At 60.5% G+C, this 20,089-nt stretch overlaps 1 protein-coding gene across 1 annotated transcript; it reads right to left on the bottom strand.

Annotated features, from left to right (window-relative positions):
- Nucleotides 1-911: 911 nt before the first annotated feature.
- Nucleotides 912-7,055, bottom strand: C6H20orf85 (chromosome 6 C20orf85 homolog). The gene is given in 6 exon segments (XM_048347513.1): nt 912-1,054; nt 1,057-1,072; nt 3,175-3,233; nt 3,236-3,272; nt 5,348-5,427; nt 6,983-7,055. Coding segments are annotated over 6 exon segments (408 nt in total).
- Nucleotides 7,056-20,089: the final 13,034 nt, after the last annotated feature.

The raw sequence follows: 20,089 nt of genomic DNA, 5'->3' as shown, positions 1-20,089 counted from the left end.
GGGGGGGCCAGGGGGAGGGGGCCAGGGGGAGAGGGGCCAGGGGGAGGGGGGCCAGGAGGGAAGGGGGCCAGGGGGAGGGTGGCCAGGAGGGAGGGGGCCAGGGGGAGGGTGGCAGGAGGGGAGGGGGCCAGGGGGAGGGGGGCCAGGGGGAGGGGGCCAGAAGGGAGGGGGGCCAGGGGGAGGGTGGCCAGGAGGGAGGGGGCCAGGGGGAGGGGGGTGGTGAGGAGAGGGGAGGCGGGAGGGAGGGGCGGCAGAGCTGGGCTATATTCATTTCTCAGTGGATCCCTGCAAACAGGGGCAGGGGGGAGGGGGAGAGGGAGGGGGGACTGAAATCCGCCCTCGCTACCTGGGGGTCCGCGATGGCTTTTCGCCCCCTCCCTGTGTGTGGTTCTGAGCAGGCCGCTGGGCCCTGGGCGGCCGTCTTAGCCCGGCCATGGCGCCCTCGCCATCGCGCCCTGGTGTGAGGTGCCCTCTCCGGGTCAGCGCCCTCCCCGGGGCCTGGGCCTCCCTGCGGGCGTGGGCCCGCTCCTGTGCCCGACCTGAGGCTTGAACTCGCCGAGCTCCTGGTGCCCGAGGCCGGCGGCACTCCACCCCCGGGCTCGGCTCCGCGTCTGGGGTCCGGGCGGCTGTGTGGGGGTGAGCGTCTCCCCGACCTCCCCGCCCGGCTGGCTCCGAGCCTCCACCCTCGGGCCTCGGCCGCTGTGACACTGACGGCGAGTGGGGGAGGCAGGGAAGGTTCTGGAGAAGTCTAGACAAATGTTTGAAAGCACGTCACCCCTCCACGGCCGGAGCGCGAAGCACGCGCGCGAAAGCACGCTATTTATTTCTGTCTTCCTAGCTACAGAAAAGGGGGGCGTGCCTCAGGACCGTTGGGGGGGGCCCGAGGCCTGGGCCTTCCCCCCGGGCCCCCCTCAGTTCAAGCCCTGATCGGGCCAGCACAGCTCGCGGGCGTAGGCGCCCTTGCAGCTGCGGACCTCGCGGTCGTAGTCCAGGTTCCGGTTCAGGTCCGGGACCCCCGAGCGCCAGCCGATGAAGCCCTGGGTGGTTTTGGGACGGGAGGCGAAGGCAGCACCTGCGGAGGAAGGGCAGGGCAGGGGTCACCGGGGCCAGGGGGACCCAAGGGGCGTCCCGCAGAGGCTGACACTGAGCTGGGGGCGGGGGGAGGGGCTCACGCCTGTCATGCTAGCTACTCAGGAGCTGAGATGTGAGGATCGCGGTTCAAAGCCAGCCCAGGCAGGAAGCCTGTGAGCCTCTGATCTCTAATGAACCAACAAAAGGCTGGAAGCAGAGCTGTGGCTCAAGTGGCAGAGCACTAGCCTCGAGTGGAAAAGCTCAGGAACAGTGCCCAGGTCCTGAGTTCAAGCCCTGGGCCAGCACAAACAAGCAATGAGAACAACAACAACATTGCCAGATAGAATCCTGGTGGTTATAAATCTTGTTTGGTGTAGAAGGCTCTAGGACACATGGGGATGGACAGACAGACAGACAGACACAGACACACACAGACACACACAGACACACACAGACACACAGACACACACACACACACACACACACACACACACACACACTGCCACGCTGCAGGACGGCAGCAATGGGAAGCAATCGAATCTCATTAACAAACCAGAAGGGAAAGCGGCCTCTGTGTGAGAGGAGGAGGCACAGCTCGGTTCCCCCACGTCCTGGACAGCCCGGGAGCCGTCGGGAGGGAGGGAGGGAGCGGGGCGGAGGTGGGGGGCGTGCGGCAGAGGCAGTGACGAGGAACATTGGTTCTAATGCAGGAATGATGTGAAGGGCGCACGGATGCGCAGGGTCGGGAGTTCACTCTCACCGGGGAGTCAGGGAGGCGGACGGGAGGGGGGAGGGGGAGGAGGTGGCGGGAGGGGGAGGGGGAGGGGAGGCTGCCTCTCGTGTAGAACCCTGGTCCTGAGGCCAGGCCTGGGGAGGGGAGGAGCAGGGGGAGGACTCTCTGAGTCAGCAAGTGGCCTAGGGTGAGGGAAGCCGGAGCAGAGCCCTGGACACCCTGACTGGGTCTCTAGCCAGCCTTAAAGGAAGCAGCCTTGGGCTGGGGATATAGCCTAGTGGCAAGAGTGCCTGCCTCGGATACACGAGGCCCTAGGTTCGATTCCCCAGCACCGCATATACAGAAAACGGGCCAGAGGGGGCGCTGTGGCTCAAGTGGCAGAGTGCTAGCCTTGAGCAAAAAGAAGCCAGGGACAGTGCTCAGGCCCTGAGTTCAAGGCCCAGGACTGGTCAAAAAAAAAAAAAAAAGGAAGCAGCCTTGGAAAGCTCCCCAAAGTGTCACAGCTGCCCCCACACGGGGGAGGGGAGGGGTGCTGCAGAGGCCCCGCAGGGGCAGCCGCGCAAGGCCGGTGCGCCCTCCCTCCCCCCCCACCCCCCCCATGGTCACGGCGAGCGGCCCCGCCGGAGCCGGAGCCACAGGGATGCCTGAGTAAGAGCACGTCCACCCCCCACCCCCCCACGTCCACAGACCCCACCCGCACGCCCCCCACGACCACAGACCCCACCCCACCCCCCCACGACCACACAGAGCCCCACCCCGGCCCCCCATTGACCACAGACCCCACCCCCCCACGTCCACACAGAGCCCACCCCGGCCCCCCACGACCAAAGATCCCAACCCCACCCCCCACGTCCACACAGAGCCCAACCCGGACCACCGCGTCCACAGACCCCACCTGCCCCCCACATCCACAGACCCCACCCAGGCCCCCCCCCACGTACACAGACCCCACCCAGGCCCCCCCACGTCCACGGACCCCCACCCCCGCCCCCCCCACGTCCACAGACCCCACCCAGGCCCCCCCACGTCCACAGACCCCACCCAGGCCCCCCCCACGTCCACAAACCCCACCCCCACCCCCCACGTCCACAGACCCCCACCCCGGCCCCCCCCCATGTCCACAGACCCCCAATACCCCAGCCCCCCCCCACGTCCACAGACCCCACCCCCGCCCCCTCTTCCCATCAGCACAGAGCCAGAGCAGGGACGGAGCCCGCAGGAGGCCCCTGCCTGGACCGAGCTTGTGGGTTCCAGAAGCTGCCCCCCCCGCCCCGCACCCCACAGCATGAGGGCGGGCTTGCGCTCCCTCTCCCATCGGCATTTCCAGTGGGGCGCGCTGCTGTCTTGGGGGTCTGAGCGCGAGTGCGTACCTTGATGTACTTGTCCACGGGAGTCACGGGCCGGATCTGGAAGCTCTCGGGAAGCTGGATCTTGGCTTCGGGGCGGGGAACTCCTCTCCCCTGATCAGCTACACGCGGAAGCCCAGGACACGGCCGCCGTCAGGCGCGGCTGGGCCCAGCGTCCACGAGCGGGGAGTGGGGCTCAAAATGGTGGGTGGGAAAGAGTCCCCGTGCCACAGTTAGAAAACAGCAGAGTGCCGGGCACCGCTACGCCCGCAACCCCAGCTCCTCAGGAGGCTGAGATCTGAGGCAGCCGGGGCAGAAAGGGAGACTTTTACTGTTGTTGTCAGCCATGGGGCCTGAACTCGGCCTGGACGCTGTCCCTGAGCTCTCTTCCTCGAGGCCAGTGTTCTAGCACTTAGAGCCACAACTCCACTTCCGGCTTTTGGATGGTTCATTGGAGGTAAGAGTCTCACAGACTTTTCTGCCTGGGCTGGCTCTGAACCGTGATCCTTAGAGCTCAGCTTCCTGAGTAGCTCCCAGGTGTGAGCCACAGGCTCCCAGCTTGAGACTCTTCATTTCCAAGTAACCAGCAAAAAGCTGGAAGTGGAGCTGTGGCTCAAGTGGTAGAACGTCAGACGTGAGTGAAAAAGCCAAGCCAGAGCATGAGACCCTGGGTTCACAATCCCAGTATCACAAAGAGAGAGACACAGAAAAGGAAGGAAGGAAGGGAGGAAGGAAGGAGGGAGGGAGGGAGGGAGGAAGGAAGGAAGGAAGGAAGGAAGGAGGGAAGGAGGGAAGGAGGGAAGGAAGGAAGGAAGGAAGGAAGGAGGGAAGGAAGGAAGGAAGGAGGGAAGGAAGGAGGGAAGGAAGGAAGGAAGGAAGGAAGGAAGGAGGGAGGGAGGGAGGGAGGGAGGGAGGGAAGGAAGGAAGGAAGGAAGGAAGGAAGGAAGGAAGGAAGGAAGGAAGGAAGAAGGAAGGAAGGAAGGACTGGAACTGGTTAGCAGGCCTGCTTGCTTCAACCCACTGTCCACACCAGCCACCTGCTGATCTCGGCCCACTCATTCCTATCCCCTGTGGAGTGACTTGAGCACATTTTCAGGTTATGGACAAAAAAATTTAAAATGCCAGCAAGGTTCCAGGACCAGCCTTTCAAACCATAGAGAAGAGCCCCACCCCACCCTCAACCTTGGATTTTTCAAGCGATTTTGAACTCTTTAAGATCCGTTTTAATTACACACGAGAATATTAATATAGACGCGTTCACGTGTATTACAGTACTCAGGCATACAATTTTCAACCTGTGTAACTGTCTTAAGAATTTCTTTAAAAAGCTCATTGTGAGCAACACCCTTTCCAGCTGGGTGGTTGGGCGAGACCCCGGTGCGGGTTCCGCTGCCTGAAATCAGGGCTCCTTACGCCGCTTGCCTCCCCAGCAGAGCCGAATCAGAGCCACGCATCCGGCTGCGCAAGAGCTCGGGCCTTCCTAACCCGGGGAACCTGGACCCGCCCTGCCTCGCACGTGGCCCTGGGCCGGGCTCATGCTGGCGACCTCCGTGGGCAGAACACGTGGCCTCCCCCGGGCCTGGGATGTGCTTGGCCCCTCCTGCAGCTTCTACCACCGCAGGGCCCTGGCAGGCTTGTGGGTTTGTGTCCCTGGCTTTAGGCCACACCAGGACTCAGCGGCTCACGCCCGCCATCCCAGCTACCCGGGGCGGAGATCTGAGGAGCTCAGTTTGAAGCCACACCAGGCTGGGAAGCCTGGGAGACTCTTGATTCCGATGAACCAGCGCAAAGCCAGAAGAGGAGGGGTGGCCCGCGGGGTGGAGCACCAGCCTCGAGTAACAAACAGCTCAGGGACAGGTCTGGAGTTCGAGTGCCAGTACCGGCACCAAACAAAACCCAAATCAAACAGGGCTTTGGCAATTGCCCCTGGCAGGGCCCAGGGCCTCTGGGCTGAGGGGCTCCACGTCCCTCCCTCCGGCTGCACCCACCCTCTGCCGGTCCCCAGGGAAAGGGAGAGGCCGGTTGACCAGTCACGTGACAGCAGGGTGGCCTCTCCCGCACACTGAGGGCTTGCGGCCCAGGAAGCCGGGGCTGGAGCCCGGCACGGGGCTAGGGCTCCTCAGCCTGACGAAGGAAGGGCCCCCGGGCCCCCCACGTGCGCTTTAATCCCGTCTTTGCAGAGGGCTCCCCCGTTTACCTCCTCCAAGGGCGTGGTTAAGAACCCCCACTTCTGGCTCCAGTTCTGGCGCGCTTCCGACTCGGCCCGCAGGCGGTAATCTCCTGAGGGAGCAACGGGCGGGGGCTGGCTGCCGTTCCCACCTGTGCTCCTGTCCTGACCCTTCCTGCACACCCACTCCATCGGGTCTCCGGGGAGAGCGGGAGGGGGGAGGGGGAGGGGAGGGGAGGGGAGGGGAGGAAGGAGCCAGGGGAGGGGAGGGGGAGGGGAGAGGAGGGGAGGAGCCAGCACCGCTCCCTCCCAGCACGTGGGACAGAAGGGGGGCCCCAGGGAGCAGACGGGGCTGACTCTGCCCCGGGAGCCTGCTGGGTACCAGGTCCCCTATCCCAGGGGCCCAGTGTCCTCTAGTGAACGTGCACGCATTTAATAATTCCCAAACTGCCCCTGGCCAGGACGCGTCACGTGACCCGGGTGCTCAGTTCTGGGGTGGCTTCTGGGGGCTTGGGGCGAGGCATCCAGTCCCTCCCTCAAAACACTGCGCCCAGGTGCCTGGCTCAGCCCGCCCAGGCCCAAGAGCCTCATCTGGAAGGGGTCCCCTCTCCCCCAAGCTCTTTGCCCTCACATAGGGTCTATTTCTAATTGAAACTGTACCCAGAGGCTCAACTAGGAGTCACAGGGGTAATTGCATTTTTTTTGATAGTGTATAAGAGGAAAGTAACAGTAACCATGTGATATAAATGCTGGCCATCTGTTTTTGGTATGAATATTTGAAGTCCATATGCGTATTTTCCATTTAGAGTAATTGCCCTTTGGGTCAGTTACATTTCCAGTGCTCAGTTGCCATATTGGACAATGGACGTCACCGTCTAAGGGCTTTGGACAGGCTCCGTTCGCAGAGGAGGGAATCCTGATCTGGGTCTTGAAGGATGAGTAGGAGTTTGCTGGATAAAGGAGGAGAGTGGCATCCCAGCAGAGAGAAGAGATCTTGGGATGGTGCTATTTCCTACTGGGGTATTTCTATGGCGATAAAGGTGGTGGGTTTTTTTTTTTTGTTTAAATTAATAGCTATGTATTTTGTGCCAAGTGGTACTGATTTTCCACTTCTGAGTGATATAAAATTGCCTATAAAATGAATTCATTAGGGGAAGGAGCCCACACCTACGAAGCAGCCATTTCATGGGTTGTCACTGATGCAGGCATCCGAGGGGAAGGTAGGAGTGAGAGAGACGGTAACCAGGGAACCGGGTGGCCTAGTTCAGTCAGCGCCTGCCGCCGAACCCGAGTCTGTGCCGCATCGTTATGGCAACGCCCCTGATGGGAAAAGTTTCGAAACTTGGACTAAGTGGGGCGATGCTCGGGAGCCCGGCGGCAGGGGAATTGAGAAGCCCACCCTCCACCTCTGCTCGGCACGGATCTACAGGAAGAAAGCGGATCCATTGGAAAACACGGCTTCCTGTTCCAAGTGGGGGAGCCGCTCCCCAGAGGGCTGAGGCTGGAAGGGCGGGGCCCAGAGCCGGTGGGGCGGCCCCGGGAGGCCGGGGAGGCCCGCGGCGGCTCCCAACCTTTAGCCGGGCCCGGCGCCCCGCACTTGGGGAGGGGCGGGGGCCGGCGCAGCCGAGGGCGGGGGTGGGGGGTGGGGGGGGCGGGGTCCCAGGCCTCACCAGATCTCGTCCTGGGCCACCAGATTCATGCGCTCCGCCGCCGCGGTGCTGATCGGCTTCTGCGCCATGGTCTGGGCTCGCTGCCCACTGGACACCCGGACCGCGTCCCCGCGTGGGCCTGGCGACGGTTGCCAGGTAATGCGGTGCGGGGGCGGGGCGGGGCGGCGCGGGGCGGGTGGGGAGCAGGGAGCCCGAGGCCCCGCCCCGCCTGGCCCCCGCCCCTTATGGCCCGCCCCTGCCGCCTGGCCCCGCCCCCGCCGCCTGGCCCCCGCCCCTGCCTGGCCCTGGCTCCGCCCCCGCCGCCTGGCCCCGCCCCGCCCCTGCCTGGCCCTGGCTCCGCCCCCCCCGCCTGGCTCTGCCCCCCACCTCACCCCGCCTGGCCCTGGATCCGCCCCCCGCCGCCTGGCCCCGCCCTCCCCTGCTGGCCCTGGCCCCGCCCCCCGCGCCTGGCTCTGCCCCCACCTCACCCCGCCTGGCCCTGGCCCCGCCCCGCCGCCTGGCTCTGCCCCCACCTCACCCCGCCTGGCCCCGGCCCCGCCCCCGCCGCCTGGCCCCGCCCCGCCCCTGCCTGGCCCTGGCTCCGCCCCCCGCCGCCTGGCTCTGCCCCCACCTCACCCCGCCTGGCCCTGGCTCCGCCCCCCGCCGCCTGGCCCCGCCTCTCCCCTGCCTGGCCCTGGCTCCGCCCCTGCCGCCTGGCCCCCGCCCCTGCCTGGCCCTGGCTCCGCCCCCGCCGCCTGGCCCCGCCCCGCCCCTGCCTGGCCCTGGCTCCGCCCCCGCCGCCTGGCTCTGCCCCCCACCTCACCCCGCCTGGCCCCGCCCCCGCCTGGCCCTGGCTCCGCCCCCACCGCCTGGCCCCGCCCCGCCCCTGCCTGGCCCTGGCCCCGCCCCTCCCGCCGCCTGGCTCTGCCCCCACCTCACCCCGCCTGGCCCTGGCTCCGCCCCCGCCCCGCCCCCTCCCCCTGCCCCCGCCCTGCGGGTCTCTGCCCGCTGCTCTCTCCCAGCCCCCAAGCCCCGGGGCCACACGGCCCTGCCCCCTGCTCCTGGGAGCCGGGCTTCCGTCCCACTCCCTTTTAAAAGAAACTTGGAAAGGAAAGTGTGCAAGAAGTGTGGCGAGCTCGACGGCCTGTGTAAACTGGCCCGGCCGGCCACGGTGCACAACTTGTGCGCTTCCTGCGGTTTGGGGTATGTGCGGGCACTGGGGTTTGAACTCGAGGCTCTGGGCTCGGGCTTGGCGCGTTCTCTCCAGGCTGGCGTCCCGGCACCTGAGCCACAGATCCGTTTCCAGCTTTCCGGCGGCTCAAGATTTGTCTGCCCAGGCTGGCTTTTGAACCAGAGCCCTCCGATCTCAGCCTCCTGAGCCGCTAGGATTGCAGGTGGGAGCCACTGGCACCTGGCTACTCTTTTCTTTCCCTTTGCTGGCAACATTGTTCTTCGGGGTGCGCGGGGAGAGGGGGAGAGGACCCCGGGCCCCGTGGTGGGCAGCCCAGCAGGGCCCGTGTGGCCCGGGCGTGGGGAGTTTGGGCCACTCTCAGTTCATGGCGACAGTTTCTTTTTAATTCTTTATAAAGCCGCTCGGCCACCAGAACCAACGGCTTCTTCTGTGGTTGTTCGGCGGAAACCTCTTTCTCTCTCTTATTCCAGAGTGCTTTGTGGGAGGAGGGGTGACCGTGGCCACCCCACAGGGTGACTGCTGGCTCCCGGGGCCTGGGTGACGGCCCGCCCTGCCCGGAAGGACCATCCGCAGCCTCGAGTTCGCAGGCGGCTTAAGGCCCGGCGCTTGCTTTTGACACACCCATTGTGCTCCGTTCATCACAGCTAAAGCTCTTTCTGGTCCCTCCACGCCCACAGCATCGATTAAGCCCTTCTTGAGGAAGAAAGGGGCACCCCCTCCCACAGCACCCCGGAAACCTCCCTGCCGCTCGCTCTCTACTGGGGACAATTACCCAGTACTGTTCCATTAGGGCCCCAGCCCCCCATGAACGGGGCTGGGGTCCTTCTGGGCCAGGGAACTCAGAGGTTCCAAGGAGAAGGAAGAGAATATGTAGCTGAGGTGCCCGGGAGTCAGGACTTAGAAGGGGGAGTGTGTTCACCTTTAGTCTGTTTTAATGGAAGCAGAATCCTTTGGCTCTCACGCTTGAAGAGTCTGGAAGCTTCAGGTAAGGCTGCATCCAGGAGCCCGGCAGGCCGCCAGTACCTGCTCGCTCCACCTTGTCCCTGGGCTCCTGCGGCAGCTTCTCTGGTGGCGGGCGGTGGCTCTGAGCCTCAGGGGGTTAGCCATAGCTGATTGAGATGTGGGAAGTAAGCCTGCATGAGTGTCACAGGCACCTCGGGAGGAGTCCGTGTGAGAAGAATTAGACGAAGTTCAGCGCAGTGTCCTGTGGCTGTCTGTGGGTCCATTGGCTTCTTGGACTGCGGTGATTTGTCTGGAATTCAGCTGTCTCTCCCTGTGGCTCTTACTTAAGTCTGTGTCTCACTGCTGGGGGTCACGAACCCCTCTCTGCTCAGGGAAAAAACGTTGCAGCACAACAATTTTGCTTTTAATCTCCTGGGACAACTGGCTGGTCCTATCTGTGGTGATAAGAGTGGCTTTTGCCCCAAAAAGGGTGGCTTCCGTTGTGTTTTGTTTTGTGTGCTCCTGGGGCCTGAATTCAGGGCCTTGGCACTGTTCTTGCGCTTTCTTTGCTCAAGGCTAGTGTCTACCGCTCTAGCCACTGAACCACCTTTGGGTCTTTTTGGTGGTTAACTGGAGATAAAGTCTCATGGGTTTTCCTGCCCCAGCTGGCTTCAAACCATAACCCTTAGATCTCAGTTTCCTGAGTAGCTAGGATTATAGGTGCGAGCCACAAGCACCTAGAGCAAGAAAACAATTTAAAACTTTATTTTGTCTGTATACAATGCAGAAGACACTTCTTGGGTGTGTCTGTTCTCTGCTCTCCTTGTTTGGTTCAGTGCCAGTGAAAACCCAGGACTAAAGGACCCCTGGGTCCTCCTGCTCCTGTTCTGTGTTCTGATGCCAGTGCACCTAAATCCATCCATCCATCCATCCATCTATCTGTCCATCTATCGTCCATCCATCTGTCCATCCATTCACCCATCAATCTACCCACCCACTCACCTATCTGTCCATCCATCCATCCATCTGTCCATCAGTCCATCCATCAATCTACCCACCCGCTCACCCATCTGTCCATCCATCCATCTGTCTATCCATTTGTCCATCCATCCATCTGTCCATCAGTCCACCCATCAATCTACCCACCCACTCACCCATCTGTCCATCCATTTATCTACCCATCTGTCCACCAATTTCTCTATCCACTCATCCACCCGTCCACTCACCCATCCATCCAACCACACATCACCAATCCATTCACCCATTCAACTACCCATCCTCCATCCTCCTCTTACATATCCATCCCATCCGTTATCTATCCATCCATCAATTCATCCGTCATCCATCCATCCACACCCCCACCTACCACCCATCCATCAACTCTGCCATTCATCCATCCAACCAGCCATCCATCTGCCCACCCCCCTGTCCCTCCATGTATCTGTGAGTGTCCCTGGAGGGAAGCGCACCCTTGTGTGGTCCTGCATCCACGGGCCCTGGGGAAGCTGCTGGGCCGGGCCACGGTGGCTCCTTGGCTTCAGGACGGAGGCGGGCGGCACTCGGTGCCCTGGGGACGTGGTGGGCAGAGCCAGGTTTCTGTGGGCCGTGGGCGGAGCCAGGTTTCTGTGGGCCAGCCTGTCCTGTCTCAGCTAACCGGTCAGGGGGCGGACCTCCATGCCAGAGACGCCGGGAGGGGGGCCAGGACAGGAAGGGGGACTTGGCAAGGGCATCTGTGGACACGGTGCTGAGGGGGGCACCGGCCACCCACAGATCACACTTCCAGCCCTCCCGGCTCTGGCCGTGGGACTCCGCTGCTCCTCCCTCCCGGCCTCCTCAGTCAGGCCGACTGGGTCACTGCTTGAGGCCCGGCAGCCCCTTCTGCCTCCCAGGAGTGCTGGCGTGGGGTGAGGCCCGGGTTTCGGTCCTCCCTTCCCGAGGAGCTGTCCACGGCCTGCGCAGGCTCTTGGCTCAGGTCAAGTGGGCACACAGAGCCCCCCACGTCCACGGCTGCTGCCAGAACCCCACGCACAATGCCCGGCTCGTGCTAAGGGCAGCCAGCAGTTGCATTTAGGGTGCATGGAGGCCAGAGCCCCCCCCAGACGGAGCCCTTGCCGGCCCCCGCCCCTCCAGCCACGCCGGCCTGCTTCCCATCTAGGAAACACGTCGGGCAAATCCCTACCGCAGGGCCTTTGCACTTGCCACCGCCCAGGCCTGGCACGCACTTTCCCGGCCTTCCTGCAGCACACAGGGCTGCCGTCCCTTCTTCCCGCACCAGGCAGGCGGCTCCCATCCTCCGTCCCTCACCACCCTCTCCTGAACTGTCCTGTCTGGGAGCTTGACAATGTGCTCCTCACCGAGACCTCAGGGTCCAGGTCAGGACGACGGCTGCTCGGCACGCGGCAGCTCTTATGGAGAGGACGGAGGGGGCGAGGGCAGGGCGGGGTGTCAGGAGACGTGAGATGGGGGGGCCCGTCGGGTTGTCACAAAGAAGTCAGGACAAGGTGGGCGCTAGCAGGGCTGTACTGGCGGTTCTCTCCCCTGTCGCTTTGGGGGTTCACAGTCCCCCCTGTAACTAGCGCGGGGAGGAAGGGGGCCCCCGCTCTGTGCTCTCACACACCCCCACACCCCCACACCCCCCCACGGGCCAGCTCTGCTGTGCCGGGGGAGACAGGGGCACCGAGATCCAGCCTCGGTCCCTCCGCGTGCCGCTCGCGGATGTAAGTCAGACTCGCAGCGTTATTCCAAAGTTTCTCCTTTCCCCCGAGTGGGGGTGGGCATATTTTATACAGAGCATGTTTCAAATAAAAAAGGGAGCATTCCCCCCCCTTTTCTTCTTGTGAAAGGCGGGGGGGGGGACTCTAAGACATTTTAATAGCTTTCATATCCCTTGCTCAAAATATATTATTTCAACACAATAGTTTCTTTGCGGGAGAATTGCTTAAATGATTCAAAATGGCTTTAAAATATATTTCGGGTTTTAATTTTATGCACGGAGCATTAGCGAGCGGAGCCCTTGGAGACCGTCTGTCAGCTGCGGCTTTGCGCGCTCCCTCGGCTGCCATTCCAGAAAACCCTTTCTGGGGGAGGCCGCCAGCGACCCCCACCCGGCCACTCACACAAGACATCATTTGGAAGTTATGTTTTCATTCCAAATGTCGGCACAGGACACCACGGCAAGGGTCTTACCAAGTCCCCCCCCGGAACCCGAGGGCTCGCCGGTTCCTGGCTGCCCCGGGCCCCCAGGACTGTTAGAATCCTCCCGCCCGTACCTCCCGAGGGCTAGGGTTACAGGCATGGGCTACCTGACTGGGTGCCCCTCCGGGTGTCACGTCCAGATAGCTCCTTTGATTCCAGTGGTGGCTGACAGCCCTCGGTCTGGATGGACCCCAGTTCATGGGTCCACTGACCTCCTGAAGGACATCTTCCGAGGTCACTCAGGTTCCCCTGAAGCTGCACCAAGCCTCCGAGTGCAGATTTGTATGTGGACGTCACAGCCCAGCTCCTCTTCCCGAGGACCAAGCGGACGGTGGATTTGCTGGATTGTGCGGCGAGGGGCTGAGCTCCGCGAGCCCCCGACGGACTCTCTTCCCCTGTGGCTGTGCTGTTCTGCACTTCCTTCAGCGGGGAGCGTTCCTGTTGCTCCACGTCCTCGTCAGCATCTGCTGTTGTCTTCTCACCCTGAGTAACAAGAGGTTTTACTTAGAAAATTATGGAAATAGTGGATAAGATCCGAGAGCTCGCGTGGAAGAATAAATTGCCTCAGACTCTGGGGGGTGGGGGGAGTGTGCTGTGGGGGGGCTGGCCCCGGAGGGTAACGGGAACCCTGCAGGCCAGGCCAGGCCAGCACCTGGGTGGGAGTGGGCAGTGGGGTCCGTGAGGCTGGCAAGGAGCGGAGGCTGCCCTGGCAGCCCGGGGTGCAGAGAGCTGATGCCCTCAACAGGGGAAATGACCAACAAATGGGAGAAATCAATTCTACCAGGAGTAAATACTTACAAGGAATACAGTAACCATGTGGCAAAGAAATTTACGATACCACGCGTCCACTCTAGGATCTGGGCTGGGCTTCCTGATGAGATTGAAAACCCAGAGGCTACAAAGACGATTGATCTTTTTTGTTGTTGTGTTGAGTCTGTAAAATGGAGTTCCACAAGCCAAAGATATTGCCAAGGTGATAACCAGATGGCCGACCTGGCGAAAGTTCTCCTGAGATGTCAGAATGAAGGGTTAATTTCTTTTTTTTTTGGCCAGCCTTGGGCCTTGGACTCAGGGCCTGAGCACTGTCCCTGGCTTCCTTTTGCTCAAGGCTAGCACTCTGCCACCTGAGCCACAGCACCACTTCTGGCCGTTTTCCATATATGTGGTGCTGGGGAATCGAACCCAGGGCTTCATGTATAGGAGGCCAGCACTCTTGCCACTAGGCCATATTCCCAGCCCTGAAGGGTTAATTTCTATCCAGGGCCAGGACCACCACCAGCCAGATGGGCTGTAAGTGAGCAGGGGGTGTTTTCCAGGCCACAGGCTCCGCCCCTCCCCTTGGACCCTTCCCCAGCCACAGGCCCCGCCCCAGGACCAAGCCCCTCCCCCAGATTCCAGGCCCTCCCCTAACCACAGGCTCCACCCCAGACCAAGCCCCTCCCTCAGATTCCAGGCCCCTCCCCTAACCACAAGCCTGCCCCAGGACCAAGCCCCTCCCCCAGATTTCAGGCCCCTCCCCTAACCACAGGCCCCGCCCCCTGGAGCAAGCCCCTCCCCCAGATTCCAGGCCCCTCCCCTAACCACAGGCCTTGGAAATGGGAAGAAGTGCAGGGCCAGGGGACGCCACAGAGCTCTGTGGCCAACTGTCCCCGACGCCCAGTGCTGCTCCTCCCGCAGGGACTGCTCAGGGCGGTGTCACTCGCTTCCCTCCCGTCCCTCCGTCCACCAGACGGGGCACACGCGGGCGACGCCCCTGCGTGTCAACAAGCCTTCCTGCGCACGCACCAGAGGCTCACATTTGATTTTCACACATCACAAATTATAGTCTGTGTCCATCATTTACAAGAAAAACACCATTATCAGTTTAACAGGTGAAGGAAACAGGCGGCGGGTGGAGCTGGCCCCGCACGTCCCCTTGGTCATCAGCCAAGGGTGACTCTGGGACCCGTGTCCTTCCCTCCTGCCTCTCCATGGCTGTCCCTCAGTGAGTGACTGTGTGTGTGTGTGTGTGTGTGCGTGTACATGCATGCAAACACACGTGTGTGAACACATTTCCTCTTCCTGTGTGGATGCCAGCCATACTGGTTAGGACCCCGGACACAGACGCGTTTAAAGCTAATCATCTCCGTCTGGAGAAGCTTCTCCGTTCCTGGTAGAGTTCCCAGTTTTTTGGACTCTAGATTTTCAAAGTACTGCCTCGCAATCCTTCATATGTCTTTAGTATGTATTGTAACAGTCACGTTTTCATCTCTAATTTTTATCAGTTTGAATCTCTTCCCTCTTCTTTATTTATTTTTGGACAAACTAGCTGAGAGTTTATCAACCTTATTTATTTACTTCCGAAAGCCAACTTCTTGCTCTATTGATTCTTTGTATAGATTTTTTTTTAGTCTTCATTTGATTAATTTATTCCCTAATCTTTGCTGTTTCCTTCCATCTGCTAGTTTAGGGCTTTTTTGGTCCCATTTTTCTACAAATCTGAAGTACATCATTTGAGAGCTCTTTCTCTGTCCTTCTCTCTCTTTCATTTTCTCTCTCCCTCTCTCTTTCTGATGTTGGTGATTATCACCATTAAATTTTCCTCTTAGCATTACCTTTTCTGAATCTCAAAGATTCTGGTAGGCATTTTCATTAGATTCCATCTATTTTTTTCCTTTTATTTCTCCAGTGACCCACATTCAACAATGTACTCTCTCTCTCTATATATCTGAGTTATTTTGGTAGTGTCTCTTTGTTTTCTTGTCAGTCGTGGAGCTTGATCTCAGGGCCTGGTCACTGTCCCTGAGCTCTCTTGCTCAAGGCCAGTACTCTACCACTTCGAGCCATAGCTGTCCTTCTAGTCTTTGAGTGGTTAATTGGGCATCAGATTCTCACAGGGACGTCTCTGCCCTGGCTGGCTTCAAACTGCGATCCTCAGATCTCAGCCTCCTGAGTAGCTAGGATTACAGATGTGAGCCCCTGGAGCCCAGCGAGTAGTATCTTTTGTTGTTGTGTTCTATTTTAATTCCATTATGGCCTACCAGAATGCAGGGAATGATTTCATTTTTCTTCTTTGTCAAGACCTGCTTTATATCATAGAATATAACCTATTTGGGAGAAAGTTCTGTAGGCTGCTGAGAAGAATGTGCATTGCATAACTAGTGGCTGAAATATTCTGTAAGTCTTCATTAAGACTGTTTGGGTTATGGTGCCGTTTCTTTGTTGATGTTTTTTTGTGGGGGGAGGGTTGGGTGAGATGGCTTATCTATTGATGAGAATAGTATGTTGAAGTCTCCCACTATTACTCTGCTGGGGTCTGTAGTGCTAAGTTCAGATGTGTGTAAGTGAATGTGTCGTTATTTGGCGTGTGTGTTAACAACTAAAGGTGTCCCTTATGGATCATTTCGTGTATTAATGTGAGCTCACATCCTTGTCTCTGTTGCGTTAGGGTGGAATCTATTTTGCCAGGTGTACGCATAGCTAGCCCCATCTGATTGCACGGATAATCTGCTATCCATAGACAATGTCATCTGCGTTAGTCACCTTTTGAAAATAAGCTCCTGAATATATTGAAAAAGTCTGTTGTTTTGTTCTGTTTTCTTTTCTTTTTTTTTTTTTTTTTTTTTGGCTAGTCCTGGGCCTTGGACTCAGGGCCTGAGCACCGTCCCTGGCTTCTTCCCGCTCAAGGCTAGCACTCTGCCACTGAGCCACAGCGCCGCTTCTGGCCGTTTTCTGTATATGTGGTGCTGGGAATCGAACCTAGGGCCTCGTGTATCCGAGGCAGGCACTCTTGCCACTAGGCTATATCCCCAGCCCCTTGTTCTGTTTTCTGACCTCCCCGTTGGTGATTTTTTTTTCTTCCTTACTAACTTTTTGCCTCCTTTGGCTCATGTGTTGTTGTTGTTGTTAATGGTCCTTGCTTGGTCTGCCGTTTTTACTTCATTACTTATTATTCAAATGTGAACACATTTCAATCTCTTGTCTTTTCTCAGGTGTCGACCTGGCCCATGCCCTGCCTATTTGTGGTTGATATCTCACTTTAGGACTGATCTTTCATAAAGGAAGTCTTAGTTTCCAGCAGATTGGAAATTGTTGCTTGTACATTTCCTCGTCTTTCGTCTTTTGCTGGCAGGCCAAAGAATGTCTATTCTCCATGTGCTTTCTATAGCATGCAAGTATTAAAATTCCCTTATGATCACATGTATCCTATGGATTTTGGTAGATAATCAAAAACATTTGAGAAATGTGTGCTCTCTGTTTTAGGAATATGAATTGGACATTGGTGTTTTTGGTGTGCATTGAACAAACACTCATCGAATGTTTGCAGGATGTTGGACGGTACTCTAATGAGCAAGGGAATGTAGACTAATGATATCCTCAGGGCTTGGGGAGAGAGAGAGAGAGAGAGAGAGAGAGAGAGAGAGAGGCAGTCACAGGCACTGACCATGCATTAATTCCGTACTAGGGCAGGAGGTGTCCCCTGAAGGGCCGGTGAGGCCCCGGAAGCCTTGTTTATTTTAGGGGGAAACATAAACTTCATGAGTTGACGAGTGATCTGCCTCATCTTCTATTATTTTATTTTACACTATTTGTGCAGTCCCAGGGACTTGCACGTAGGACCTCACACCCTCCCTTGGCTCTCCCTGGGAGCCCCCGGCACCCTCCCAAGCTTGCCGTCGGGGCGGCCCGTCCGTCCTCTGAGCAAGCAGGCTGGTGAGGGCCGCCAGCCGCTCCGCTCAGCCACGCGGACCTGGCGCTCCGTGGCGACAGATAGCCCGGCACCTGCGCCCTCCTGTGAGGCCCCGGGATGGGCTCAGGATGGGAACCAGGGGGCCACGGCGCGGGGGGGGCGGGGTGGACGGCGAGGGGGGCAGCGCGAGGGGCTGCTCTCTGGGGGGACAGCAGGGCAGTGGAATCGCTTCCACATGGCCCTGCCCGCTGCCAGGAACCCCACTGGCAGCCGCCGTGAAGCCCACATAACCACACGCGGGAGCCCCGGGCCCGGGGGTGGGCACCGCAGCTGGCTGGTGGGCGTCTGGGAGCCCTCAGCGCCCCAGGATTCTGGGGGGGGGCCCAAGCCGCTGCGGGCGGGGGCGGGGCGCACGGTGTGGCTGCTCTGGTGGGGTCCTCCAGGCTGGTCACGGGCAGGGTCTTGGGGGGCGGGGGTGAGCCAAGGACTCCTGTTCCAAGAGGCCCCCCGGGGGGTGGGGCGGGCCTCATCCGGCGGGACGAGAGTCCAGGGACGGAAGAGTCGCCGAGGCGAAAGCTGACAGGAGCGAAGGAAGGTCATGGAAGCAAATCCATCAAGCGTGCACTCGGCTGGAGCCCGGGGGGAATCCCCCTGGCCCAGGGCCTTGGTGTAGCAGGGCCTGGGTCTCAGGGTGCTCGCTTGGGACCCCACTGCCTCACGCATCCTCGGGGGCCAGTCACTGCTCTCTTTCTGTTCCCCCATCTTCTACCTTTCGTGGCTTCACGATCACGAGATGGCAGCCACCGCTCCCGACGTCATGTCGGAGCTCAAGGTAGCAGCAAAGGATCCATTTAGGAGAAAGGCAAAGGGCTGCTGTCCACGGAGGGCCGTCCCGTGGCCCGTCCTGCGGCAGGGGAGACAGCCACAGTGGGGCCCGTGTTTCGGATCGGCTGCCGCGCTTCCTCAGCCACGTGTGGGCCTGGCCACGGGGTCCGGCCTGGGAGCCGTTCGGAAGGGGGGGCGGGGCGGGCCGCCTGGGGCGGCAATGCTGCCCTGCCCGTCAGGAAGGCTTCCCCCCCCCCCCCCCCCGCACCGGCGCCACCTAGCGGGGACCTGCTCCGCCGGCGGCCGGAGGGGCCTTGATTTGGCGCTTCCTGCATACCAGGCGCCGGCCGTTTCTGGTCCTCAAACGGGGAGGCTCTCTCTCCCTGCTAGCCCTAGCCGGATCCAGCTGCCCAAGGTCAGCTGGAGGGCAGAGGCGGGCAGGGCCCGCGGCCGGGGGGAGGGGGGAGGAGCGGGGGGGGGGGGGGCGTCCTCCCTGGGCGGAGCTGGAGGGCGGGTTCCACAGTGCTGAGTGAGCGCCACTCACGCCCTCGAGCTGTGTCGCCCTGGAAACAGAATCTCAAGCGAGTGGCAAGCGGAAGCCCGGAAGCCTGGGAAGCGGGGGGCTGTTGCTCTGGTCGGGTCCGGGGAGCTCGCCCGTCCGGCCGGGCAGCCCTCGCCCCTTCTGCTTTCGTTGGTTGGCCCCATAGGGTCTTGCACTTTTGCCCAAGCCGTGTTGGGCTGTGACACTTCTGTCTAGGCCTCCCAAGTACCTGGGATTACAGGTGAGCAGCACCGCACATGGTTTGTTCTTTGAGATAGGGTCTCACTAGCTTTCTGCCCAGGTTTGCCCTCAAATGGTATCCTCCTGTTCCTGCCTTCTAAGCAGCTAAGATGGCAGACTCGAAGCCCCAGGCCCCCCTGCGAGCAGCTGGAACGTTTAACCATATGTGACCGGGTGGGGAGGTTTTCATGAGCTGCAGGCTGGGTCTGCTCCTGTGTGGGGCGCTCTGGGCCCCTGGCCACAAGGGGGCAGTAAGCCAGCGGGGATGCGTTAGCCTGGGGTGCGGGGGAGGGAGGGAGGGGGAGTGGGGGGGGAGCTTTGCTGCCAGATGTTGGATTGTTTTCATCTTCTCATCCAAAAAACCCCGCTTAGCTTTAGTTCTCACAGCAGTTAAAGCCAGACTCAGGGAGGCGGGCGGGCGGGCGGGCGGGGCGAGCCAGGCCTGGGGGGCCTCGTGAGCCAGCGAAAACAAAGTGTCAACAACGCAGCCTCAGTGTGTGTGCGCACACACGCGTGTGCATGGGCACACACACATGCCGATATGCGCAAAATTGTGCGTGTACACGTTCCCAGTGTGCCTGTGTGCACACGTGTGTGTGTGTGTACAAGGGCACCGCAGGTGCATGCAGGTGCACGCACACCTCTGCCTGCGTGTGCACATGGTGGTGCGTGTACACGCACGGCCCGTGGCCGGCAGCTCGGGAGGCTGCGGGAGCTCCTGCCATGGGCGTGGTGAGAAGCCAGTCTTCTGGCCGCGTGGTGGTAACCGGGAGGTAACCGGAGCTGTTTGTGGTGAAAGCGTCCAGCCCTGCCCCGTCAGTGCCCAGGGCCGGGCAGACACGGGGGGGGGGGGGGGCGGGAAGGCAACCAAGCCAAACGCATGGTGAGCAGAAAGGGAAATCCCATGACAGACGGGACCAAACACAGAAGTCCATCGTGAGCCGGGCGCTGGTGGCTCACGTGTGTCCCTAGCTCCTCAGGAGGCCGAGACCCGAGGATCGCAGCTCAGAGGCAGCCTGGGCGGGACAGGCCACGAGACCCTCACCTCCAGTGAACCACAACCAAAGCCCGGAGTGGCGCTGCGGCTCAAGTGGTAAGGCATCAGCCTTGAGTGGAGAAGGTGAGGGACAGTGCCCAGGCCTGGAGTTCTAGCCCCAGTACTGGCACGTGAGCACACACACACACACCCCAGCTGTGGATTGCCACTCAGAGGTGTGCCCTGGTGAGCGGAGGCCCACAGTGAAGGAGAGCCGGGGGAGGGGGCAGCCGAGGAGCCTCCCCGAGGAAGAGAGCCGAGGCGAGACCCCCGGGTCGGGAAGCGGCCCTGCAGGTCCCACCCGTGACTGTGGAGGGGACAATGACACCCTGAGACTGAAGCCTGCAGGAACATCTGCCATCTGCAGAGCATTGCAGCGGAGAACACCCTTCTGGTCCTTAGTTGTCCTCTGTAGGGGTTCTTCGTGTGGTCTTACCACGATTGGATTGTCCCTTCTGTAACTGGAATTTGAAAACATACTCT

This window comes from Perognathus longimembris, chromosome 6, assembly GCF_023159225.1.
Source record: "Perognathus longimembris pacificus isolate PPM17 chromosome 6, ASM2315922v1, whole genome shotgun sequence".
Classification (NCBI taxonomy): Eukaryota; Metazoa; Chordata; class Mammalia; order Rodentia; family Heteromyidae; genus Perognathus; species Perognathus longimembris.
The sequence above is the reverse complement of the archived record's forward strand: the minus strand, read 5'-3'. Positions and strand labels throughout refer to the sequence as shown.